The sequence below is a fragment of the Nannospalax galili genome, unplaced genomic scaffold, assembly GCF_000622305.1.
Source record: "Nannospalax galili isolate Female #2095 unplaced genomic scaffold, S.galili_v1.0 scaffold781, whole genome shotgun sequence".
Classification (NCBI taxonomy): Eukaryota; Metazoa; Chordata; class Mammalia; order Rodentia; family Spalacidae; genus Nannospalax; species Nannospalax galili.
This window is the reverse complement of record NW_008346898.1, coordinates 3,109,582-3,136,106: the sequence shown is the minus strand read 5'-3', so window position 1 is coordinate 3,136,106 and position 26,525 is coordinate 3,109,582. Positions and strand designations below refer to the sequence as shown.

General features: G+C 45.9%; 1 protein-coding gene across 4 annotated transcripts in view; it reads right to left on the bottom strand.

Annotated features, from left to right (window-relative positions):
• Positions 1–26,525, bottom strand: part of Arsg (arylsulfatase G) — a 155,589-nt gene that overhangs the window by 51,345 nt on the left and 77,719 nt on the right. For 3 of the 4 annotated variants that reach the window (XM_029568409.1, XM_017800646.2, XM_008843214.3), the window contains exons 3-6: positions 19,808–19,995; positions 16,076–16,123; positions 11,749–11,860; positions 8,285–8,422 (exon numbers count right to left, since the gene is read on the bottom strand). In XM_029568409.1, the coding sequence (XP_029424269.1) occupies positions 8,285–8,422; positions 11,749–11,860; positions 16,076–16,123; positions 19,808–19,995 (486 nt within the window). The remainder of the gene's footprint in view (positions 1–8,284; positions 8,423–11,748; positions 11,861–16,075; positions 16,124–19,807; positions 19,996–26,525) is intronic. The other variant, XM_029568410.1, reaches the window with a different exon arrangement.

Here is a 26,525-nt window from a genome sequence, read left to right as displayed (position 1 = left end):
CAGTCCTGCATCACCAGGCACAATTGATCTGTACTCTCAAGGCTGTTTATAGCTACTGTATCTGTGTGGTTAAAAGATGCAAGGAGTCAAAAAAAAAAAAAAAAAGCAGGGTGTGGTGGCTTATCCCAGCACTCCGGAGGCAGAGGCAGGCGGATCTCTGTGTGTCAATGCCACCTCGTCTACATAGAGAGTTCCAGGTCAGCTGGGACTACAGGGGAACCCTGTCTCAAAAAGACCAAAAAAAAAAAAAAAAAAAAGTGCAAGTGTATGGCCTCTTTTCTCAACATGCAGTGGCATCTCACTGGCATCCTGAAATCAGCCATGGTAAGAGGATTTACACCACAGAAATGGGCAGATGCTACCAGTCAGGGCTGTTTTCTCCAAGCGTCCAAGAGTGTTAAAACACCAATTTACTGCTACAAATGAGTTAGTTATAAGTGGTCTCAGTGCCCACCTTTGTCCTGTACCCCTCTTCAGGGGCTCCAAAAGATAGATCATAATGAAGGATAGAAGAGTGGATGGATGAAGAGCACAGGCTTCGGACCTGCAACCAAATCCCAGGGGTTTTAATTTCCTGTCTGAATAACCCTGAGCAAGTCATGTAACCTCTGTCATCTTTAAAAAGGGAAAATCTTACCCAATGTTTTCTTGTTAAATACACTTTTTTGTCTTCATTTAATTTTATTTATCTGTATTTTATGAGTGTTTGTCTGTATGTATATAAGTGCACCACAAGTATGCAATGCCCACAGAGTCCAGAAGAGGGTGTCAGATCCCCTGAAACTGGAGTTAAGGATGGTTTTTGGCCACCATGTGGGTGCTGGGAATCAAACCCTGGTCCTCTTCAAGAGCAGCAAGTGCTTTTAACTGCTGAGCCATGTCTTCAGCCCCTAATAATTTTCTTGTGGTGCTAACTTCAAGGACTCTAATAATGGGAGCTTCTTATAGTTATGAATAATGCATTATAGCAATACTAAGTCTGTACATCGTTTCCTGTATCCTGGGATTCATAAAGATGGCCTCATGCAGGATCCATAGACATTGGTCCCTTGGGGTATCTCTTCATTATGCCCTTGTGCTAAAAGGCAAATAAAAGGAGGTGACTTAGTGTTTTGAGGTAGAAAAAAAAACTGAGCTGATTATAAGATAATTTGCTTCCACTTATAAGACAGTTTGTTTCCACTTACATTTTTTTAAAAAAATGTTCACTTCAGTTATATTTTAGTAAAGTTGGAGAAAATATGTTGATGTGCCAGTAGAGAATGGGACTGGAACACATTCAGACCTGTAAGAAGAGTTATCTCTAGGGTGTGGAATTCAGAGTGATTTCTCCCCCTCCTCCTGCTTACTTATCTCTGTTTTCAGAGATTGCTTAAAGGAATCACATTATTTGTATAGCAAAACAGGTACAATGGCAAGCAGAAGAAAAAAAAAGATGCTAAGAGGGACATTTCAGGAGAGGATGGGGCAGGGTTCAGAAAAGTGCTAAAGATAAGACCCAGGACAGAGAAACAAGGTTGACGAGTTTGGTAGACAGGGAAAGACTAGCGTAGTACAGGGATACGTATGTAGAAAAGGGCACTCAATGAAGCATGTTATGTTGTATTTGTAAATGAACATTCAAAAACAAACAAACAACAACAACAACAAACCCCATGAAGGTTGAGCAACTGAATAGAACTTCAATGATTATGGAGAGTTTAGAATGCTACAGGTCCAGAGCCTAACTACATTTTATCTTCAGTCATCTTTAGCTGTCTTTCCTGGACCATGGTCACTCATATTTGGCTCCAGAATAAACTACCTCTTATCCTGTTTGGGGTGAGAATTGTGTCTTTGGGTCAGCATATTCTAAGAAAAATTAATGATGATAATAAACAAGCCAGGAGTGCTGACACATACCTACGGTAGCACCAGCACTCGGGAGGCAGAAGCAGGCAGATCTCTCTGAGATCAAGGCCAGCCTGGTCTACACAGTGAGTTCCAGGCAGGCTGGGGCTTGGGAGACCCTGTCAAAATGAGTTAATTAACTAATTTATTTATTCAATTTAAAAGATAACAACTTTAAAAAGATTGAGCCAGTGTAGTGGTGCACACCTTTAATCCCAGCACTCAGGAGACAGAGACAGGCGTATCTCTGTGATTTCAAGCCCAGCCAGGGCTATACCTAGGGAGACCTTGTCTCCAAAAAAAAAAATAGAAAACAACAGAAACCCCCAAATAACAACAAAAAGTCCATGGTTAGCCCAGAGAAAACACCTGGTCTAAAATAGAAAGTAGGTAAGTTGTGCCCATTAGTCAAAAAGGGTTTCCAGGACAGACAGAAAGCCTGAGGGTGGAGGGATCCCCTCAAGCAGGGGGGAAAGTGGAAGCAATTCTCTTGTGGCTCCCTCAGTTTCTGAATGCTGCAATAGCCCCTGGGAAGTGTTAACCAGGATCTGACAGTTTCCTCTAGAAACTATCCTATAGAAACCTCCCCGCTCACAGCAGCCCTCAGGGTGGGCCCACATTCCTGGTCCCTGCATTCCCAGCTTCCCCATCTGGGTCTCTTCCAGCCTTCCCTGGCTTCCCCCATGTAGGTAGATAGATCCCTTCTACCAGCTTCCCCTGCCCCACCTCCAGCCTCTATCCTCCTCCCGTGCTTGCACCCTGCAGGCCCCCTCCCCACAGCTCCCTCCCTGGAATTTTGCTCAGCTTAAAAGCCACCAGCAGTGGAGAGTCCCTCTGCTTTGGGTCATGGCCTCCCTCCTCCTCTGGGTCCTTACCCCATCTAAGCCTTTCCTTCTCCCCCCTTACACCATCGATAAGATACAAATGACCTTCATTAAAGCCAGGTTTTTATAGAGATGATTCCCCATTCTTTTGGGAGTTAAGGCAAAGACAAGCCCAGTTGTTTTTGTTAATGTTTACATTCTAGCAACTTCTTTGGGGGTATTCAATGTATATTGATTAAGCTCTCACTGGGCCTTAGGCACTGGGGATAGAGTAGCCTAGCATGACAGATGTGCTTCTCACCCTCTGGAGTTTAACATCTAATTGGATCCAGGAGAGAGAGAGCCACAACTAAAAATGAATGAGATGATTATTTTCAACTTCAGTAGTAGAGATAAGAAACCCTGGGTGCTGCAGCAAGGCTGGGAATACTGCTCAGGGGGAGAGAGCCTAGCTATGCTCGAGGCTCTACGTTCAATTCCCGGCACTGAAAATCACAATTGCTGGGGATGTAGCTCAACCCGTAGAGTGCTTGCCTAGTGCACACGAAACTCTGGGTTCCATTCCCAGGAACATACAAAGGTGTCGCGGAGGACATCTGTAATCCCAGCACTCAGGAGGCAAAGGCAGAAGGATCTGAATGTCAAGGTCATCCTCAACTACACACTGAGTTCAAGGCCAGCCTGTGATGTAAGAAGACCCTGTTTCAAAAGGGGGAGGGCGGTCAAAAAGTTCGTGGGGAGCGTAGAACTGTAAGAGACCCGAGGGACAAGTGGCTACAGGGGTGCTGCCACGATTGCAGAGCAGCTCATTAGTTCATTCACTCAGACACCCATTATTCATCGCAGAATTCAACAGGAAAGGAAGAAAGATGGGGTTGGATGAAAATGGGTCTTCAAGGTAAATCTAGAATCCTAGTTCTTTGAGTGTTAGGGTGGGAGCTGGGGTGGGAAGGAAGGCGGGGAGAGAGCATGTCCACAGAGGGGTGCTTAGAGCGTGGCAGAGGATAAGGAAAGGGACGGTGAGAGTTTTGAGGATTCACTGGAGAGACATAAACATCTGCTCCCTCCTCATAAGGTCCCTGTGACAAACCAAAATATGATTCCACTAAAGTCCACCCTTGGGAACCAGAGAGTTCACTGCACTAACTTACAGAACATGGGTGAGGGGGTGCCTAAAGGAGAGTGGGTGACCCCAAAGTAGTGACACTAGAAAGTCTTCCCCCAACATGGATGATGGCCCCTCCCCTCTAGTCTTCCCAGCTTATAAACTCCAGCCCCTTCCAGAGAGCCTGAGGCCATGTGTAACCAGGGCAGAACTGCTGGGAGATTCTTGCTGGGAGAAGCAGCTAGGCTCTCAGGGGACGGCCCACTGACCCTCCTCACCGCCTCCCTTCTATAAGGGAATGCCAGCAGTCAACAAGCCTGTCCCTGATGGCCCCTTGAAAGTAGGCACAGCTGATGCGATGAACATGGCAGCTATTTTGCTTGGAGGCCTGAGATCTACAACAGTAAGTCAAGTAAAAGAATTTTGCAAAGCCTAGGTTCTGCCCCTTGAAGGCTCAGTTTTCATCTGTCCGTCTCTAGGACTTTGCTCTGAATGATATACACGTGTCTTAGTCTGCTCAGACTGTGAGAACAAAAGTACCACAGACTGAGTGACTTTAACAGCAAACATTCCTTTCTTAAAGCTCTGGAATCTGAGGAGTTCGGTGTCTCCTTTCTCCCTTCCACACTCACCTGAGAGAGAGCAGTTCTGGTCTCATCCTCTCTTGATAAAGGCACTCACCCCACCAGGAGGGCTGCATCCTCATGACCTCATCTAGACCTAAGCACTTTTCAAAGGCCTCATCTCCCAAAATCATCCCACTAGATGCAGGCATGTCCAACCCTTGCCCTTGGGCCACATGCACCCCAGGATAACTATGAATGTTCCCCAACACAGAATCCTAAACTTACTTAAAACATTTTTTGTGTGATCTTTTTTGTAACCCAATTGCAGTTCCCAAGGGTGAACTTTGTAGATGACAAGTTGTGTCACAATGTCAAAGGTTGCATGTGCCTGTGTGACTAGGGATTAGGGTTATCAACACATGAACTGAAGGGACCACAAACATACAGCCCACAACATCCTGAACATTGACCACACACCGGATTTTCCAGAGGACTCTGATTTCAAATATACTAAGTCAACATCCACCCCTAAGCCCAACCCACCCTTATTTGCCAAGCCCTCTAAGTCCTATTAGGTTCAATGTACAGTCCCAGTAAGCAGCACACGGCTGGCTCTGTGACTCCAGAGCCCATGTCATCCACTGTTCTGTTCAGACATTTACCTGCTGTTTAAAAACCTACATCAAGGATTTGCTTTTATCATCACTGCCAGATTAAGGGGCTAAACTCATGTAAAAACCAAGCAAAAACTTCAAAGAAGGTGGGCTTTCCTGCCAAGGGTGATGGTAATACGAGCTGGCAACCTGACAGGATCGAGAATCATCTCAGAGATGGACCTCTTGGCACATAAGCAGGCGGTTATCTTGATTATGTTCATTGACGTCAGCAGGAGATTATCCTGATTACATTCATTGACGGTGGGTGGGGCATTCCCTAGCTGGGATCCTGGCTGTATAAATGGAGAAAGGGCACTGAGCAACACCAGCATTTGCCTCCATCTGTTTCCTTGTTTTCGATGCCTTGTGACCAGCTACTTCAAGCTCCTCCTCCTTGTCATCCCCACGATGCACTGTACCTTGAACTGTGAGCTAAAATAAATGGGCCCTTTCTCTCTGAAGCTTTTGTCAAGAGTATTTTATCACAGCAACAGGAAGGGGACTAAGATGCCAAGGAAGAGCAGGAAACCACATTCTCGGGAACCAGGTCCGAGTGGAAGAAGGTACAAGGTGGGGAAGAAGAAACACACGCCTAGTTTTTTCTTTTCCGCTGAAGCTCAGAATCTCATGGATGAATTGGCAGGTCAAATTTCAAATCTGCATGCCCTGGGACTACCTTCTGCGAAGTTAAAAGCCAACAGGACTCATGACCTTTGACTTAACTTAGAAATTAGCCAACTCTTCACCGTTTTTGTTTGATAAGGCGAGAACGTTAGTTGACTTGTCTCTTAAACGGTTCATTAACTGACGGATGGCCAGATTTCACACCCCTGCTCTGTAATGCAGAGCAGTCATTACAGTCCCCAGTCCCCAGCCAGCTGCCATCCCTCTAACTCAGAAGGCTGAGGCTCTGCAACACAGCAGGGGACTGTCCCTACCAATCATGAAGCATCTACCCGCCACAGGGCAGAGCAACCTGGAACCATCTCAAAGATGCAGGAAGCTGGCAGATACTCAACCCTTCAGAGGATCAAAGGACCATCACTCTGTTTATATCAGCAATCTGGCAAAAATCATTGACAAGGTTTATCAGAAAAATCTAGGTGCCATCTCTAATGCCTGGGGCGGTGCAATCTGAAATTAGAGCTTAAGGACTGGACTGTGTTATAGAGTGCACAGACAGACACCTGGGTCTCCCACACTGTTGCTCCTGCCCTCCCTGCTGGTGTCTCTAGAAAAGTGCAGCACGGCTGAGCAAGGACTGTGGAATCCTGTACACTTGGAGCTGGGATGCTGACCCATCCACAGGTGAAGCCATTTTTAAATCTGCATGAGCAGACGGCTGTATGGCACATTTTTTTTCTTGCCCACTTAGGTTGAGGCTGTGGAGCTAAGAAATTATTCCATTGTCCTCAAGGAGCTTGAGATCTTCAGAGAAGCATAAGATGAGCACAGTTTGGGTCCCTCTTTGCTCTGACTGATTGAGGTTTGGCTTTTATTTATTTACATTTACTGTGTGTGTGTGTGTGTGTGTGTGTGTGTGTGTGTGTGTCACAGCACACATGTGAAGGTCAGAGGACAACTTTCAGGAGCTGGTTCTTTCCTCCCACCATATGGGTTCAAGGGACCAGTCAGGTTGTCAGACATGGTGGCAAGTGCCATTACCCGCGGAGCCATCTCACTGGCCCAGTTTCAGTCATTTTTTTCAGTAGTTTCTAACATTTAAAGATGAGGAGATTTCACTTAAGAGCCAGGTATCCTGTTTCTCTTGGAAACTGGAAAGATATGACATTCCAGGTTCACATTCCCACCAATAGCGACTGGCTAGAGCTAGGTAGTCACTGGTCCTTTATTTAGATGGAGTATGATATTAGTTACTTTTCTGTTGCTGTGATAAGATGCCATGACCAAGGCAACTTATAAAAGGAAGAGTTTATTCGGGTTTAGGGCAAGAGTCTGTCGTGGAGGGGCAGCACGGCAGAAAGCCACAGGGATGGGGACAGGAGACTCACAGCTTCAAAGGCAAATGCAAGGCAAGGTGGGCAAACTGGAAGTAGGGTGAGGCTATGCAGGCTCAAAACCCACCCCTAGTGGCACACTTCCTCCCGCAAGGCTAGACCTCCTAAAAATTCCATGCTTACCCCAAACAGGGCCACCAACTGGGGACCAAGTGTTCAAATACTTGTGCCTGTGGAGGACATTTCTCATTCAAACCACAACAGATATGTTCACCACAGGCCCCACGCTGAGCCTACGTTCCTCTCTGAGATTACCTATGTCAGCCCTGTAGGTGCTAGAATTCAAAACCCAGTGTGGGGGATTAAATAATGACCCCCAAATATACCTGAGGTCTAAGCCCTGGAATCTGGAAATATTACCTTCCAAGGTAAAGGGAACTTTACAGGAGCTTTATAATTAGGGAAAACTCTTGAGTAAGATGATTACCTTGGCTTATTCCTGATTGATTCTAGAATCCTTAAAACAGATAGACAGAGGGCTGGGCATGGTGGCACCTGTCTGTAATCCCAGAATTTGGGAGGTAGAGGCAGGAGGATCAGGAGTTCAAGGACCTCTTCAGCTGCACACTGAATTGGAGGCCAGCCTCAGCTACATGAAACTGTCTAAAAAGTGGAGGTGGTAAGGAGGGCAACTGACTACAAAAAAGTACAGAGCAGAATGACGTGGTCATAAATCAAGGAACATAAGACGCCACTGGGACCGGAAGAGATGAGGAAGAGTTCCTGCAAACTCCAGAAAGAGCGAGCCCTGCTGATACCTTGTTATGGCCCTCTAAGGAATCTTTCATCCTGCATCCAAATCTGCAGAAGAATGCTATACTTCTATAGAGAAGTACTATAGTGACTGTTGGTTTTAGTCACTACTTTGGTGGTCATTTGTTACAACAGCAATGAGACACAAATACAGCCTGCCAACAAATGAGTTCAACACATGTGCTAAGTGCCCCGAATACAGTGGGCAGGACTTGCCCTCAAGGAACTTACACTCCAGTAGAGAACACAGAATGACCACAACCACAGGCTGATCAAAGCAGGGAGGCAAAGCCGGCAGGATTATACCTGAGAAACTTCTAACCCAGGCCAGAGAGTCTAGCAGGACTGTTTCCCAGTGTTGCTTAAAGGAGACATGCGTGTGTACTTTGTTGCTCTATGAAACTCTGCCTTAGCCTTGAGAGGGCTGGGGGTGGTGGAAGAGGGGTTAGGAGCAGGGCGTGGGGCTCCTTACCTTGCCTGCTCGATGAACTCCACTGCCTTTTCTGCGTACTTCTGTGCAAGGCCACTCAGATTCACAGGCTGCTCCACAATGTTGAGATTTTCGTAGAGAGGAAGAGCCACATCTGTGTAACAGTCCCTCTCGGGACTCCTGGTGGAAACCACAGATAGGGGAACATTCACTTTCACGCCCTAAGTAGCCAGAGTAGAATGCAAAGATTTAATGCAGCGCTGCGCTGCAGGTAGACACAAAGCATTTAATATCTGGACCCAGAGGGTTCGGCAGGTCAGCCATTTCCTCCAAGGGAAAACCAGTTCTGAATGATTTTTCCATTCACTTTGAATAGATACTTGTGCTCCTTGGGTGAGCCAGCTGCTCTGTAAAGGTGGACGACATGCTGGTGAGCCAGGGGTATCATCATTCCTATTTTACAGGTAGATACACTGAGGTCTGAACAGGCCAGTCCAAACTGTCTACTGTTGGACAGGGGAAGCTTCTGTGAATGGTGAGCAGCACTTGGGCACTGTGGGTATTGTCCTAACTCCATGGGTCCATCAAATAGGGCAAAATATACAAAAGATATATTAAGGCAATTAAAATTTATTTATTTTTTATATGTATGAGTGTTTTGTTTGCATGTCTGTAAGTATGCCATGTGTGAAATGCCTAAAGAGGCCAGAAGAGGGAGTCAGATTCCCCGGAACTGAGTTACAGATGGTTGGGAGGCACCATGTAGGTTCTGGGAACCGAACTAGGGTCCTCTGAAAGAGCAGCCAGTGCTCTTAACCATTGAGCCATCTCTCCAACCCCAGCCTAGAACAATTTTAATTTTGAACCATGTTTAAAAAATTTGGAAAAACTATAGCAATGAGTTGGGGACGGGGAATTCAGAATGATAGCAATTCCTGGAGAAAACAAATTCTGCCATGGGTCCTCCTACAGGGAAAAATGAATCTGACCCAGGCCACCCCTGAAGGCCATGATCTTGAATGTGGTACTTTCACTCTCAGAGGCTGGATTCCACTTGCCCAGCATGTGGTCACCTGTGCCCTCTTACAGGGAGGGAGTATAGGGAGGACAAAAGGAGATGGCAAATGTTAGTTAGTGCTGTGCACACCACTCAGCACTAACCTGGCCGCCACTGAGAGGTAGATGGAAGGATGAGGAGCATGCAGTGTCACACATGTCCTGACAGGACAGTTAGAGAAAGGCTCAGGGAGAATTGGAAACTCCATTATGCCTATGTGCATGCGTGCACGTGCGCGTGCGCGTGCGCACACACACACACACACACACACACTGTTGTAGAAGCTTAGAGGATAGGGTCAGGTTGGATACGTTATTACCAAAGACTACATTAAAAAAAAAAAAAAAAAAAAAAGGGGGGGGGGGGGTAAAAAAAAAAAAAAAAAAAAAAGGGAGGCTGGGGAGATGTCTCAGTGGTTAAGAGCGCTGGTTCTTCCAGATGACCTAGGTTTAGGTCCCGGAACTCACATGGAGGCTAACAACCACCTGTAACTTCAGTTCCAGAGGATCTGGTGCCCTCTTCTGGCTTTTGTAGGCATCAGGCACACACACATGGTGTATGTACATGCATGCACTCATACACATAAAATAAAACTAAATAAATTTTACAAAAGAGAAGAAAAGAAAGGTGGACCAGGCGTGGTGTGGTGGCACTCAGGAAGCAGAGGCAGGCAGAGTTCTGTGAGATTGAGGTCAACCTGGTCTACATAGCCAGTTCCAGGCCATACCTGCCTCACAGTGGTCCTGTAGGTCACAGGCCAAGGTGAACAGTGCCCAGAATGCAACAATGTCTCAATAAACAACCATTAGGTATTAACTAGTATGTTATTAATGAGCCAGCTGAGACATTCCCCAAGCAGTTTAGACACCTGTGTCCCTAGAAGTAACCCATAGTGCAGGCTCCTAATGTGAAGCCTAGAAGCCACACTAATTGCCTGAGTAAGGCTTAGCAATTGTTCTGATCAGAATTTTAGTGCTCTTGTAGAATATTCAGAAAATACAATGAGAAAAAAGACAAGGAAACTCCTCAGTCCCAGAACCAGAGTGAGCTCTTGTTAACGTGTTAGCCCATCTTTTCAGAGTCTCTCCCGACAGGGTGGCAAAGCTGCAGACCCAGAGGGAGTAAAGAACCATGTTCACTCCCTGACCCATTTCACTGAATACAGTAGGGTTTGTTATGGGCGGGTTTTTTTTGTTTAGTGGTATGTGTTCAAGTGGGGGCTACACACGTGTGCAAGCACGTGTGCATGAGTATGCACATACATGTCGAAGCCAGAGGTCAACCTCAGGTGTCACTCCTCAAACATCATTCGCCTTGGTTTTTATTTCTTTAAGATTCGGTCTCTGAATCAAGCGTGATGGCACACTCGAGAGACAAAGGCAGAAGGATCTCTGTGAGATCGAAGCCAGCCTGGTCTACATAGTGAATTCCAGGCCAGCTGGGGCCACGAGGAGACCCTGCCTCAAAAAACCAAAAGCAAAACAAATAAATAAAAACAACAACAAAGACAGAGTCTCTTACTGGGCTGAAACTTAGCAAGTAAGTTTAACCTGACTGGCTACTGAGCTCCAAGGATCGACCTGTCCCCATTTCCCCAGCACTGTAAATACAAGTGTTTATACCACCAGGCCTATCTTTTATAATTATTTTTTAATTATATGCATTCATTTATTTGTGTGTATGTGTGTGCAAATGCACACATGTGTGCCCAAGTGTGGGTATGGAAGTCAGATGACAACTTTCAAGAGTCCGTTCTCTCTTTCCACCCCATGGATCCCAGAGATCGCATCAGGCCTATCGGTGCCTTTACCCACTGAGCCACCTCACCTGTCCCATGCCTAGCTTTTTTACATGGGTTCTGAGGTTTGAACTCAGGTCCTTGTGCTCACATGACAAGTATTTTATCCACTGAGGTATCTCTCTAGCCTCAGTAAGGTTCTAAAGCATCCTATTTAGTGCCTGGACAGGATTTCCATGTCAGATGTCTGGTGGGGGATGGAAGGCTCAGAAGGAGCCTTAGGTGCTTCTCGTCCTTTCTTTCCCTCTCTCCTCGTGTCTCATGTCCAGACCAGGCAAGTCCAGTACCCAAGCCATCAGGGAGAGGAGGAGGAAGGCTCCACCTGTGCTAGACCTTGGCAGCACAAGGCTTCCCAGCTGAGCTACACAATCCAAAGAATCTAGAAATTTCAACAGAAAGATGTTGCAGCTCTCACCTTTGCATGAGGGCACAAATCAGAGCCTTTGCCCTGGATGTATTTGCTATCTTGTCTGCTGCCTCAACTGACCCTTTGCATGAGGGCACAAATCAGAGCCTTTGCCCTGGATGTATTTGCTATCTTGTCTGCTGCCTCAACTGACCCGTCTGTATCTTTCACTTATTCCAAAAAGCCACAATGTTAGGTTTCCACTTGAGCTCAGAGCCCATAGCCAATGTGTCAAACAGAAGTACCTTGACGGGCCATTGCCCTGTGGACACGCTGGACAAGGAGGGAGGTTATAGCCTGGGGTGTCCGTGCAGCCCATATCGTGGCTATATGGGATTCCAAAGTAGTAATCAAAACCTGGAAGAGAGACCAGTTGGTTAGCACACAGACTCGGCTGCATTCTTCTGCTCACAACAAAAATTTAATTTCCCATGATTTAATAAAGCGGTGCTCTGGAGTATGTAATTAAAAGAGGATTTGATTAATATCCTTTAGAAGTATGCAAAGAAAATCACTTTGCAGGGTTCTGGCCATAAGACTAGATCTGTAAAACATCTTGTGACGAGGTTAACGCAGAAAGGGAGGAAGTAGTGAGAAACATCGAACATCTAACATCCTCTGAAGTTACGAATTATTTGGTAAGCATTTGGAAAAAAAAATATCTACTGTACACATGGCTGTTTAAGGTATCAAACTTTCCTTCTGGGGCCAATAATTTGGCTCAGCAGGTAAAGGTACTGGCCAACAACCCTGATGACCTGCATTCAATCCCTAGGACTCATATGGTGGGAGAAGACTCACAGAAGTTGTCCTCTGACCTCATACACAGTGCCATGACACATACAACATTACTAAATAAATATATAATTTGAAAATTAGATTTAAAAAGAGACTTTTCATCTGAAGGGAAAATGAGATATGTTAAGCCTGTTTGCCTAGAATCCCAGCATTAGGCTGAAGTAGGAGGATCTAGGCCAGCCTAGACCACATACCAAGATCTTGTCTCCTTAAAAGAAGGTCACATCCCAGATGTGGTGAGTGAGGTGGAATTGAGACAGTAATCTCACCATCTCAACATGCTTTTTTTTTTTTTTTAAATCTTTTCGAGACAGGGTCTCCCTGCAGCCCCAGCTGACCTGGAACTTGCTATGTAAACCAGACTGGCCTCGAACTCACAGAGTGTCCATCTGCCTTTGCCTTGCAAGTGCTGGGATTAAGTGCCATCACGCCCTGCCCTCAACATGCTTCTTAAAGGACCGGCATTTGAGCCAGAACTCTAAAGGCTGAAAGGCATCAGGCTTGGGGTGGTGGAATGGCATGGAGAAGGGATGTGAGTGTTAGAACTGAATTCCTTGTGTTGGAGATCTTTCTGACGTCTCACAGCTTGTCTCTTCTACAACCCAAGCTCTTACCTAGGCCTGGTAAGCAGAGAGAGCACCTCTCCAGCATGTGCCTCTCTCACCAGCTCTCTGCACATTTCCTACACTATCTCAGCTGCCTCATTTTGCTTGTGGCTCACACCGTGGCTCTTCCTGGAATTCCCTGCTCAGTATCTCTTACTGATGAAGCTGAGTTGATGCTGCCCAGCCCAGTGCAGGTGCACAGTTTCCTGTCGAATAGCTCACTCCTCACTACTTCCTGCCAGCCCCATGCTTCATCCCTTTCATAGTCCAACAAAACCTTCAGACTCCGTTAGCATGGGTGACACAGATCTTCCCCACCCATCAGAACTGTACTCCTGGGACATTAGATCTTCATCCATCTGGTAGGTGGTATCTGTCCTAGTTAGCTTTCACTGTCAACCTGTCACAACCTAAGGAAGACGTTTCAGTCAAGGGATTTCCCAGATTGGACTGGCCTGTGGACACATTGTCTTGACTGTTAATTGATGAAGGAGGGTCCAGCCCACAGTGGGTGACATTATTCCCTATGCAGGTGGTCCTAGGCTGTATAAGAAAGATAGCTAAACTGGCATGGTGGCACATATCTTTAATCCCAGCACGCTGGAGACAAAGGCAGGCAGATCTCTGTGAGTCTGAGGCCAGCCTGGTCTGTGATAAAACGTTCCAGCCAAAAGCAACTTAGGGGAGGAAAGGGTTTACTTGGCCTACAACTTCCAGATCACAGGCCATCAGTGAGGGAAGTCAAGGTAGGAATTCAAGCAGTAACCCAAAGGCAAGTCCGTTTGCTGTTCCACACAGCATTTGCTCTACCCAAGGAACTCATTCACCACCAAGGAAATGTAGCAGAAACAACGGAGGAACGCTGTTTGATGCCTCATGTGTCCATACTCACCTAGCTTTTTAAAAAGTATTTTATTTATTATTTTTATGAGTGTTTTGCCTGCACCACATGCATGCAATGCCCACTGAAGCCAGAAGAGGGTATTGCACCTCCTGGAAGTGGAGTTACCGACAGTTGTGAGCTGCCATATGACGCTGGGAATCGAACTCTGATCCTCTACAAGAACAGCCAGTACTTTTAACTGCTGAGCCATCTCTACAACTCCTTACCTAGCTTTCTTATGCAGCCCAGGACAACCTGCCTCGGGATGGCATTGTGCACAGTGGGCTGGGCCCACCTAAGTTAATTAACAATCAAGACAAATCCCTCACTGATATGCCCACAGGCCAATCTGATCTAGGAAATTCCTTAGTTGAGGCTCTGCACTCAGATGACTCTAGGCTGTGCAAAGTTGCTAGAGCTATCTAAGACAGATAGCAAAGGCATAGGAAGTCGTTTTTCTTCCCACTTCCCTCTGCCTAGTCAGACACACAAACCCCTCGCGGCACCAACTCCCTCTGAGCAGAACCCAGTCTCAGTATGCCTTTCCTGCTCAGGATTCCAGGGACAGCACTCAAGGTGTCAACAACAGATCTAGTTGTAAAGCGAGGCCCTAAGGACCAAGGAGGAAAAGCTCTGGAACGATTTTTAGTTGGTGGCCAGACCAGGTCTTTCCTTCCTCCATCAGTCATTTTTAGAAAACACAGCTTCATCTTCTGCTCCTGTGTGGTCCTTTAAAAGGATTCTTCATGGGGCTGGAGAGATGGCTCAGTGGTTAAGAGTGCTCACTGCTCTTACAGAGAAGCTGGGTTTGGTTACAGTACCCACATGGCAACTCACAACCACCTGTAACTCTAGTTCCAGGGGATCCAATTCCTTCTTCTGGGTTCCTTCAGTCCTTGCATGCACATTGGCACATAAACTCACACAGGCACATACACACATACTCACTAAAACAATAAATAAATCTTTTTTTTTTTTTTAATGGGAGGTGGTCTTTTAGGCATAATGCAGTCCTTTGCCACAGAGATAGAGGGAGACATTGGGGCAGGGGAAGGGAGAAGTTTGCAAAACAGTCAGAGAATGACATTTAAGGGTTGCATACGTAGGGCCAAGGGCAGCAAAAGGCCGCATGCAGCGGTAAGGTGTTCTACTTTGCTTTCTATTCTGTGATAAACACCAAGAGCAACCTGGTGAGAAAAATCTTTATCTCATCTTACACTTTCAGGTCACAGTCCATTACTGAGGGAAGTCAGGGCAGGAACAGTAGAAGAGAGCTGGCTATTCACTGGCTTGTTCATTAGCTTCTGCACAGCTAGCTTTCTTTTTTGTTTTGTTTTTGTTTCTGTTTTGACAAGGTCTCCCTAGTCCCAACCTGCCAGGAACTCACTAAGTGGACCCAGGCTAGCCTCCAGAGGACTGGGATTAAAGGCACATACCACCATGTCAGGAATTCAGCTAGCTTTCTTATACAGCCCAGGACCCCACCCCTTGCCTAGGGATGACACTGCCCACAGTAGTCTAGGTCCTTCTACATCAATTATCATTCAAGAAAATGCCCCACAGACATGCCCATGGACTAGTCTTATCTAGGCAATCCCCCCAACTGAGATTCCCTCAGGTAACTCTGGGCTGTGTCAAGTGGACAGCTGCAACTACTAGGAGATGTGGTAAACTGCTTCTAGGAGAGAGTCATGGGTTCTGGTAAGTAAAGGAAAAGACTTGGGAAAGGCAGAGGCACAAGCTATAAGTTGGAAAAAATTCATATTTGGGTAAACTGGACATTCAGAGAATGTACCACTCGGCGATTAGTTTCAGAGAATTGGCTTTAGCAGCCTGGTCTTGGCCTTCTTCACCAAGGCCAAGGGTGAGAGGTCTGCAGAAGGAAACAGCTGCAGGAGGCAGCCAGGAGGCGAGTTCCCCTGTCTGGGCCAATGGGCCAGGTCCCGGCTCCAGCAACCTACCAGGCAATTTTTGAACTTCCCACTTAAGCCATATCAGAACCTCATGGGGCTGAATGTTGCCTAAGGTACAAAGAACTGGTAGTCAAGAAAATGGATGTGCCCGCAGTAGAGGAGCCCTCAGAGCAGACAGACGCAAAGGAGGGTGACCAGCAAGGGAGACATAAGATTGGGGAGAGTACTGGTACCCCACATCTACTCAAGTGACCTCTGGGACAAAGAAGTTCTAACGCAGAATATTCCCAGGGCGCAAATGTTGATACAGTCCTCTGACACAGAGACCTTTATTTTCTGTTTCCCAGGGAACAAGCCCTAAGAGAATTCTTACCACGGAAATTGGGGTGATAAGAGCCATGGTGCCCAAGATGCCATTTGCCTGTGGAAAAACAAGAGAGAGGCATTCAGAGGGATCCCTATGGAGACATGCAGACCCTCCAAGAAGCAGGTCACACACTCAGCTCTCCATCAGCTTCACGCTTCGGTGAGGACAAGCAAAAAAGGACCTGCCAGTGCCGTGTGCACACCCAGCTCTGCTCTCTGGAACTTCGGGGAGTCTACAGGGAGACAGAAGACAAGCAAGGATGACTCATGATCACACGGAACAGCAGAGCATCCCCAGGAGCCTAGCAATGCCACCTAGCTGAGCCTGTGCCCCTTCAGGAGCATCCAGAAGCCATGGCATTCCATGTGGCTCATGGGGTCCCATGGAGAAGGCTTCAAGGACGCAGATGGTCTCTGCCCTGCACAGTCTCATAAATACCTGACTCTCACCTGGTCTGAGCATCTTCCTCTCTGGACAACATCAGCAGCTCACGGGGGCTGGGGGAGAGGTCATCTCCCATAGTAGCTCAAGCATCCAGACACTGGTGCACAGGGCGGCAAATGAGAAACTCAGCCTCCCACTGCTCCTGCTCTGCCAATGCATTTGGGTTGCGGGGATAACTGGGCAATGCGGGGCAGAGCACTGACATGCTAGAGCCTCTGAACTGCTTGTTTGCTAGGCAGACTGGATCCTAGGGACACCATTGCCAAGGCCAGCAGAGGAATCCAATACAAAGATTAACCAGTGGAGACAGCAGACAGCATGAAGAAGAGAGACGAGCGGGCAGACAGAGTATGGCCAAGTAAAGTATTTGGTGGGGACTCAAAACAGTACCAAAGTATCTTTTAAAGAAAGTACACGTAGCAAAAGTAACAGTTAGTGAACTTAGATGAGAGTCTCGTAACTGCTTTATGGGTTTGGTTTCATTTTGTTTTGCTATATTTTGTTTAAGACAAGGTCTTACTATATAGCTCAGGCTGGCCTCAAACTTGAGATTCTGCTCTCTCATCCTCCCAAGAGCTAGGCTTATAACACTTATAGCAGTGTATGACTGTGCCTGACTCTTCTCTATGGGGTTGAAACAAAAGGTTTTTTTGTTTATTTTTAACATTTAGTGGTGGGGGACATATATATGCCACAGAACACATGTGGAGGTCAGAGGGCAACTTTCGGGAGTCGGTTCTCTCCTTCTACCCTGTGGGTCCCAGGGAACAAACTCTGATGGTCAGGTTTGGGTGTAGACACCTTTACCCATTGAGCCATCTCACTAGCCTGAAAAAAAAGTTTTTAAAGAACAAAGCCGGGTGTGAAAGCACAACACTCGGACACTGAGGCAGAAGGTTCACAAGTTTAAGGCCAGCTTGGGTTACATAGAGTTCCAGGCAAGGTGAGGCTATATAGCAAGTCCTTGTCTCAAAAAAAAAAAAAAAAATACACACACACACACATCTGGGGCTCAGGCTGAGGTTTCCTACCTTATACTCAAGTCATGTCATATATATATATATGTGTGTGTGTGTGTGTATGTGTATGTATATATGTATGTATATATTTATATATATATATATATAAAACAATGAAATATAAAATAAAGTGAACGGGGAAAAATTAAGTCAAATGATACACCCACAGATAATAAAAACAAGAACATGGGCAAAGATTCAAAGCAATGTTGAGTGCTATAAATGGACCCCAGAGTCCTCTGGCAGGTTTAGTTCATAATGTCAGCAAGTGGGTATGTTTATCCTCTCCAACTTTCAAAAGGCGCAGTTTGGAACGAGGGATGGGTGGAAGCTAAACAGTCAACCCGTGATCAGCTGCTTTCTTGGTGTTTAAAGGCAGAGAGATGGAGGGACCATGAGACCAAATCAGCTGAACAAGAGCCCAGTCCTCCCATAGCATAAGGTTCTAGAGCTGGGCAGTCCTGGAACCACACGTGTCCTGGCTCTGAGGATTAAATGGCTGCATCTAGTGGGTCTAGTGGACAGGCATCCCCCAGGGGGCTTTAAACACAGCCCTCTTGGTGTTGATGTTTTCAGCCTAATTACACCTCAGGGCATGGGGAGAAAGGAGTCAGAAAAAGACAAGGTTGGACCTTAATTGGTTCCTTCTTCCACTGACTGGGGCTTGTTCTTCTAAGACAATGTATGCCACCCTCCAGTTTGAGTGCCTTTAAAAGAATGTCAGGCTTGTGATCCCGGTGGTAGGGGCGGGGCCGAACACCAGAGATGCCAGCCCTTCCTCTGGTCTGGGTAGAACAACTTCCTCCAGGTTAACACAGAAAGCTCCAGGCACCAGTGTGTCCTCCACAAGGACCCTCTCTGTTCCTCACTTGTTGGCACACCCTCCCTTGCCATTTCACTATGGTAAAGAGAGGCAGGAATCCCGCTGGACCCAGCTCTTTGAGCGTAACAAGCACAGGCAGGCTGAGGAGGCTGTTGGTATTGGCCTCTGCGGGAGAGGCCAGCAGGGAAATAAAGCATCTCGGGGAGGCTGTGGCCAGATCAAGCACAGACATAGACACCAGCTGTTCCAGCCAGGACACATGGAACAAGTGTTCTCATGGTCCAAGACAGGGTTATATCACCTCTACAACAGGAAAATAATGACCCCCAAGGGATTGAATTTATCCCAGTTGCCTAGTACATGATGCATGCTGAGTAAGAGGTGCCTACAAGAATTTACAAGGAAAGAAAGCCTGAAATCCCAGCACTCGGGAGGCCCAAAACAGGATGATGAGTTTGAAGCCAGCCTGGGCTATACAATAAGACCCTGTTTCACAAACAAACATGGATAGAGGCATAGCTCAGTTGGTAGAATGTTTGCCAACTATGCTCAAAGCCCTGGGCTCGATCCCTAGCACCACATAAAACTGAGTGGGACTGGCACATGCCTGCAATTCCAGCACTCAGGAGATGGAGGCAGGAAAATCAGAACTTCAGTGTCATCCTCAGCTGCATAGTGAGTTTGAGGCTAGCCTGGGATATGTGAGATTCAAAAAGGTGTCGGTGGAGGAGGTCCTTGGACAGCGGGGCACAGGCTGAGGTTTCCTACCTTATACCCATGTCCTCTTTATACTAATAAAATAGAGATGGGGATGGGGCTGGGGTTGTTTGTTTACAATGCTAAGGATGGTACCCAGGGCATTTTCATGCCGGGCAGGTGCTCTACCACTGACTCACTCCTAGTCCAGAACTCTGTTTTTTTTCCAGGGGGAAGACGATGACTGTTTCCAGGGTCAAGTCAATCATTATAATCCCATTTCCCAGCCTTCTTTGCAACCCAGTGGCCTTGTCACCTAGCTCTGAACAGTACGATTTAAGCAAAGTTCTTTGTCTTAAAAGATTCCATTTCTTGATAAAAGTGGGTACATACTGTTGATACCTACTCTCTCTTTCCTCCTCGAGTCTAATTATAACAGAGGACTCTAGAGCTGTGGTATTGTAGCCACAGGCTTGAGGATAAAAATCAGGATGGCAGAACAGAGGCAGAAAAAGCTCCCAAAGGCATATTTGAGCAGATGAGCTAATGGAAGCAACCACTTAAGGCAAAGCTTATTATCATGGGAGGAAAAAGCTCTATACGTGTTTTAAGCCATCGTTGGGTCTTTTCAGTTACTTATAGCTGAAAGCATTCCTAATATACAAATTGAGAAGCCAACAAAAACGCAGGCGTGAGCAGAAGAGGCAGCAGCCATCGCGAGGCTGAGAACTTGAAGCAGCCCCCGGGGTACATCACCTATCATCGCCGTGGTATAGCCAGCCTGCTGTAGCAACTCTGCCAGCGTGGTCTCGTTGAGTGGAAGACCCCCGACAGAGGTGACTGCAAAGTTGTGTGTGACTCCATTGCGGAGACCCAGTCGGCCAGTGAGCAGCGAGGCTCTGGAGGGAGAGCAGGTGGAGGCAGCTGTGTGGAAGTCCACAAACCTGTGAGGAAAAGGAGATCAGATCCTGGCCAGCCACAGGAAGCCAAATGAACAGCAGTTTGGGAATCCAACTAGTCTAAGGTTAACCACTAACACAAATCAATTTAGCCCAACGTATTCAATCTTCATCCACAGATTCCATATGTCAAAGTCACTCATGTCAGTGTTTTCGAACCCCCAAATCAATACTTGAGCCTCTTTAGAATCATTCACGGATAGAAACAGACTTGCAAAATCTATGAGTAACAGCTAGGGAGATGGCTCAGCAAATAAAGGCACTTGCCACTAAGCCTGTTGACCTGAGTGAAATCCTGGGACCCACACAGAGGAAGGAGAGAACTGACTCCCACAGTTGTCCTCTGACCTCCACATGTGCACCATGGCACAAGCATGCCCCCACACGTACATATATATGCACACATACACAAAATAAATAAATGTAATACAGTTTTTAAAAAATAAGGTGGAGAGGAAGACACCCAACATTGACTTTTATCCTCCACATACATGCACACACAAGTATATACACCACACACACACACACACACACACACACACACACACACACTACTCCAATGCACATGTTGCTTGCTGAGGTCAGACAAGATGACCCTCTACCCTCCTATTTCAGGTATCAGGATATCAGCAGACGTCCTCTGACCCCTCTATGGAGTGCCACAGTTTTTGCTTGTTTGTGCTTTCTGTGGGTGATTTCACTGTGTGTAATGGTCCCCGAGTGAAGCGATAAGTGCTGTCTAGCATCTGTAAGCACAAGAAAGCTGTGACGTGCCTTATGGAGAAAATCTGCATGTTATACAAGCTGCTCGGGAAGGAGTTACAGTGTAGTTGGCTATGAGTTCAATGCTAATGACTCAGAAGTATGCATTAAATAAACAAGGTGTCTTTAAACAGAAACACACATGAAACAAGGTTATATATTGACTGACTGATAAAAATGTTGCATCCAGAGGCTCTCAGAACTGTAACCCTGTGTTGCATTATTCACTACCAATAATAAGAACAGCCTGAGTCTCTCACATATGACTGTGTCCAAGCCTGTTTTAGATACTATGAAGGAACAGAAAAGAATTCTAGGGCCAGCAAGATGGCTCAGTGGATAAAGGCATTTGCCACAAAGCCTGATGACCTGAGTTCAATCCCCAGTACCCACATGGTGGAAGGAGAGAACCAACCCCTGTAACTTGTGCTCTGACCGCTAGATGTGTGCCAGGGCATGTGTCCCCCTGTCCCCTGCAAAATAAAATGTTTTTAAAAATCCTAGGCACAGTCCTACCCTTAAAAGACATGCAGCCCAACTAGAAAACAAGACTTGAATAACTAAGAAAGCAGTGGTACACAATAGTGTGGAAATAAGAGCCTAAGCAGAATACAGAGATGATGGGATAGAGACCAGGAATGTTCCAGAATTAAGCTGGGGAGAAAGAACTTGGTGAAGATCCAAGCTTAAGTAAAGGCTCCGTGGAGTGGGCTGGACCATTGAAATCTAACTTTAGAAATCACAGGGACAGGGCTGGAGAGATGGCTCAGCACTTAAGACCACTGGCTGCTCTCGCACAGGACTCAGGTTCAATTCCCAGCAGCCACATGGCAGCTAACAACTGTCCAGTTAGCTCCAATTCCAGGGGAGCCTATGGCCTCTTCTGACCTCCATGGGCATTGCATAAGAGGGGTGCCCTAACATACATGCAGGCATAACACTCATATACATAAAAAGAAATCACAGGCACAGGAATGTCACAGGAAGAGCATCAACATACTCTCTGATTTTGGCAAAAGGAGACACTAGAAGAGTTGGTGGTCAATCTTGATTGTCAACTTGACCAGTTTCAGGATCACACAGGAGTCAGACCTCTGGAGTGTCTGTGAGGGCATTGTCAGAGAGGTTTAACCGAGTGTGAGTAGCACCATCTCGTGGGCTGAGGTCCTGGGCTTAATGAAAAGAGAAAGCTGGGGCTGGAGAGATGGCTCAGAGGTTAAGAGTGCTGGCTGCTCTTGTAGAGTAGACCCAGATTCAGTTCCCAGCGCCCACATGGTGGCTAACAACCATCCGTAACTCCAGTTCCAGGGGATCTGACACCTTTTTCTGACCTCTGTGGGCATTGCACGAGACATGCGCACTTATATACATGCAGGCAATACACTCAGACATATAAAATAAAAATAAAAAGAGAGAGAAAGTGGGGCCATAGCACTCATCCAGATCTGCTTCCTGACTATGGATGCAGAGTGACCAGCTTCCTCAAGTTCCTGCTACTACACCTACCCTACTATGAAGGCCTGATCCCTCAAATCGTGAGCCAAAATAAACTTTTCCTTCCTTGAGTTATTTTTGTCAGTTATTTGGACAGAGAAATTAGAAAAATAACTAATACAAATAGCAAACCAAAAGCCAGCTTAAAAAGAGGGAGGAGGATGGGGGAGGTCACTAGGGGCAGGAAAAATGGTTTGTGATGGAGAGCTGTGGACAACATCCTGGGGGATATGTTGCTCTGTAGATTGACTTTTATATCATGTAAAGGTCTTGTTTGGGCAAGGGAAGATTTGTGTTGGGTGGTCTTAGCACTCACCATTCTGGCTGGACATCCCAGTGGGATATAATCGGAGGACAGAAAATTTTGCCTACTTCAAGGAAAACTTAAACACAGTAGCTGTGTCATTACGAGAAACGTTAGTATTGGGATTTTGAAGTTATTTCATGTGTATAAGAGAGTAAGCAAATAAGTAATTATATTAACATTCCTAACAGGGAGCCAAGATTTTCAATGTAAGAAAATATAAAGGGTATAAAATAAGTTAAGAAAAACCTATAATGTGGAAATTATTGGCAACGTACTAATAGGGCTGGGGATGCAGCTCAGTGGTAGCGTGTTTGTCTAGCATGCACAAGACCTGGGTTTAATCTCAGCACCACAAGAAAATAAATTTAGAGGGAAGGAAAGAAAATGACCTTATGAAGTCATGTTTTTAAAGGCGCATCTATTTCCTCGTTGCTCTCAACTTCGAGCAGCATGGCGCCCTGTGACAATGAACACGCACTTCCCCTCCCAAGCTTTGCCTTCAACACCATCCCACAAAGACAAGACTCAGACCCCCTTGGAGAAATAGCTAATTCCAGGTTTGGGGAAAGGAAGGTACCAATTCAGTCTGGGATATCTTGTGTCAGAAAGTAAAACCCAGGAACCATCCTGAAGGAGGACCTGCTGACCACATTTGAGGGAATTTGGGCATCAAAAAAATAATTACAGGCTGGGTGAATATAGCTCGGTGGACAAGTATATGCCTAGCAAACACAACACCCTGAGGTGGATCCCCAGCACCAGAGAGAGAGAAAGAGAGAGAGAGACAGACAGAGACAGAGAGACAGAGAGAGACATAAAGAGACAGAAAGAACTCATAATTGATTATATATTTTTAAATACTGTGTGTGTGTGTGTGTGTGTGTGTGTGTGTGCACCACATGTATGCAGGTACCCACCCACAGGGCAGAAAGCAGTGTTGGATTCCTGGCACCAGAGTTACAGGTGGTTGTGAGCTTTCCAACATAGTGCTGGGAAACCAACTCAGGTTCCCTAGAATATCAGTACATGCTCTTAACTGCTAAGCCATCTTTCCAGCCCTGCACTTTGAAAAAGTTACTTGGAGAGGTGGTTCAGTGGGTAAAGAGCTTGCTATGTAAGCTGAGTTTGGATTCCCAGCATCCATGTTAAAAAAAAAAAAAGTCAGAGACCAAAACATGCATCTGTAATCCCAGAGCTGGGTAAGAAAGAGGCAGAAGACTCCCAGGAGCTCCTAGTGAGCTGCAGATTCAGTGAGAGACCCTGTCTCTGAGCAATAGAGGAAAACACCCAGAGTTGACCTCTAGCCTCCAAATTGGCACACTTGGGTGCACATACACATATATCACAAGCATATACATACATACATACACACACACACACACACACACACACACACACACACACGTCAATTTTCACCACTGGATAACAGGGTACCAACTCCCCATTCTGAAAGTTTGTAATTAAAGGAACCAATTTCATTTCCTGACCCTCTGAATTGACCCACAGTCAATTCAGGTAACAGTCCCCCAAGTAACAAGGGAAAGCACTCCTTCACACATCTAGCTCACACAGAAGGGATGGCAGGCTCAGCAAAGGACTGTTTCTGAAAACACCATGCCCCATACAATAACCAAAGACCAGTGGATGTGGGTGGTCACTGTGCCACAGTGTCACCCTCAGGTCCCTCATAAATTGGACAGACCAAGAAATTAGCTCCTTATGAACCAATTAGATTTACTGTCACTAATACTTTTCCTGTGACCTTTTATGTCTCCTGATGGGCTGAAACGTGGAGTGTATCAAATCAAGGACTCATTGCCAAAAACACTTAACCTGAATCTAATCAAACTTCTGTATCTAATTTCCAGGTTACAGGAAACACAGCTAATAGAACAAATTAAAGGATGCCACAAGGAAACCATTGAACAAATTGGTACCCAGGCATTTTGAGACAAGTGCTCTAGTCTCTCCAAGGAGTCAGTGTTCTGAGGGAAAACTGGGATTGGGGGTGGGTAACAGTCTACATTAAAGGAAACCAGAGAGACAAAACCCAGTTAATACATGATGCATGATTTGATCTCACTTCAAACAGACTAGCAGCACATCTGGCTGAATCGTTAAGGAAATTTTAAACTGGATTTTAGATATTAGAGAATTATTGATCATTTTTTTACGGGAATAGTGGCATTATGGGTGTGTGGAAGAATGTTCTTCTTTTTTAAATGTGTATGTGTGTGCCTGCATGAGTTTGTGTACCACATGCATGCAGTACCCAAGGAGGCCAGAAGAGGGTGTTGAATCCCCTGTAACTTGAGTTACAGATGATTGTTAGCTGCCATGTGGATGCTGGAACTGAATGCAGGTCATCTACAAGAGCAGCAAGTGTTCTTAACCACTGAGCCATCTCTCAAGCCCCAGAAAAATGTTCATATCTTAGAGATGCATACTGTGTATTTATGAAAGGGACATGATGTTTTTATCTTTCAAATGATTTTTTTCAAAAGTGTATTTATAGGTAAAGCAAATACAAGCAAAACAAGTAAAATGTTCATTCTCATTGTAGATTCTGGTGTTTAATATATTGTTCTTTTCATTTTTCTTAGTGTTTGAAATTTTTAATTGAAAAATTAAGTTTTTTAAATTATGGAGATCTGAGTCTAGGTTGACCATGGCAGTGACAGAGAGTTCAAGGGGCACTGCTGGAGGGAGGGGGATATGACTTAAAGTACAGCGGGCATCTCCATGTCTCATGGTATGTAGACTGTGGGGAATTCAATGGTTCAGCTCAGCTGCTGACTAAGCAGAAGCGAAGCTGAAATAGCATGGCATGAGGGGTGGCCCACAATGGCGGCTGAAACGTGATGTTTGAAATACCTCAGGTGGGGCTGGGGTAAAGTGCTTGCAAGCATCCACGTAAAAGCCAGGTGTGGCCATGTATGTTTATAATCCCAGCACTGAAGGGGCTGAGACAGGGGGTTCATTGGCTAGTCAAAACAGCAAGCCCTAGGTTTGGTGATACACCTATACCCTGTCTCAAAAACAAAGAAGGTAAGGGAGGTGGTTCATTGGGTAAAACCTGGGGAGTTCAATCCCAAGGACCCACATGATGGAAAGAGAGAACTGACTCTTACAAGTTGTCCTCTGACCCCCACAAGCACATGGAAAATAAAATAAACGAAATGTAAATATATATGTGTGTGTGTGTGTGTGTGTGTGTGTGTATAATAAGATGGAAAGCAATAGAAGATGTGTAACATGAACCTATGGCTTCCACATATGCATACATGGGTATGAGCACACATACGCATGTAACAAATACACACAAATAAAAAGTAGAATACAACAAAACATTTCCAGGCATGCATCATTGATGCAGCCTCTCTCTGGCTGCCTGGACCCCCAAGTAAACTAGGACCCATGAGTCTCTGATATTTGCATACCACTCAGAGGCACTCACAGGGAGATGCTCCAGCCTTCCTACAGCAAGCAGGCCCGAGAGTTCCTAGCCTTCGCCACATCTTCAGAGGTGTTGGGCTGTAGGACCCTGAGACCCTCTTCATTCACCCGCTACCTCCCAATCCCTCCAGACCCCCACTAATTGCTCTTTTAGCTTCTGTAAAAAACCTATAAAAGGCTCCTCTCCCCCTTACTCTGAGCTCTCAGCACGGATCCGTTGAGTTAGTGAGGTCTGAGAGCCCGAATAAACCATAAACCTTTGCTTTTGCATTTTGGTGTGTTGGGTTCTCAGTCATCTTTTTGGGGTCCAGTGGATGAGGTACAACAGGGCAGGGAGAGCATTGAGGTCTACAGACCAACAGAGTAGATCCCTTCTTGTGCTCTTTTCTACTCTTTTTTTTCTTCCCTTTTCTTATTTCCTTTATTTTAAAGTTACATTTTATTTATTTGGGGGTGGGGCATGAACATGTCATAGTTCTTGAGGAGAGGTAAGAGA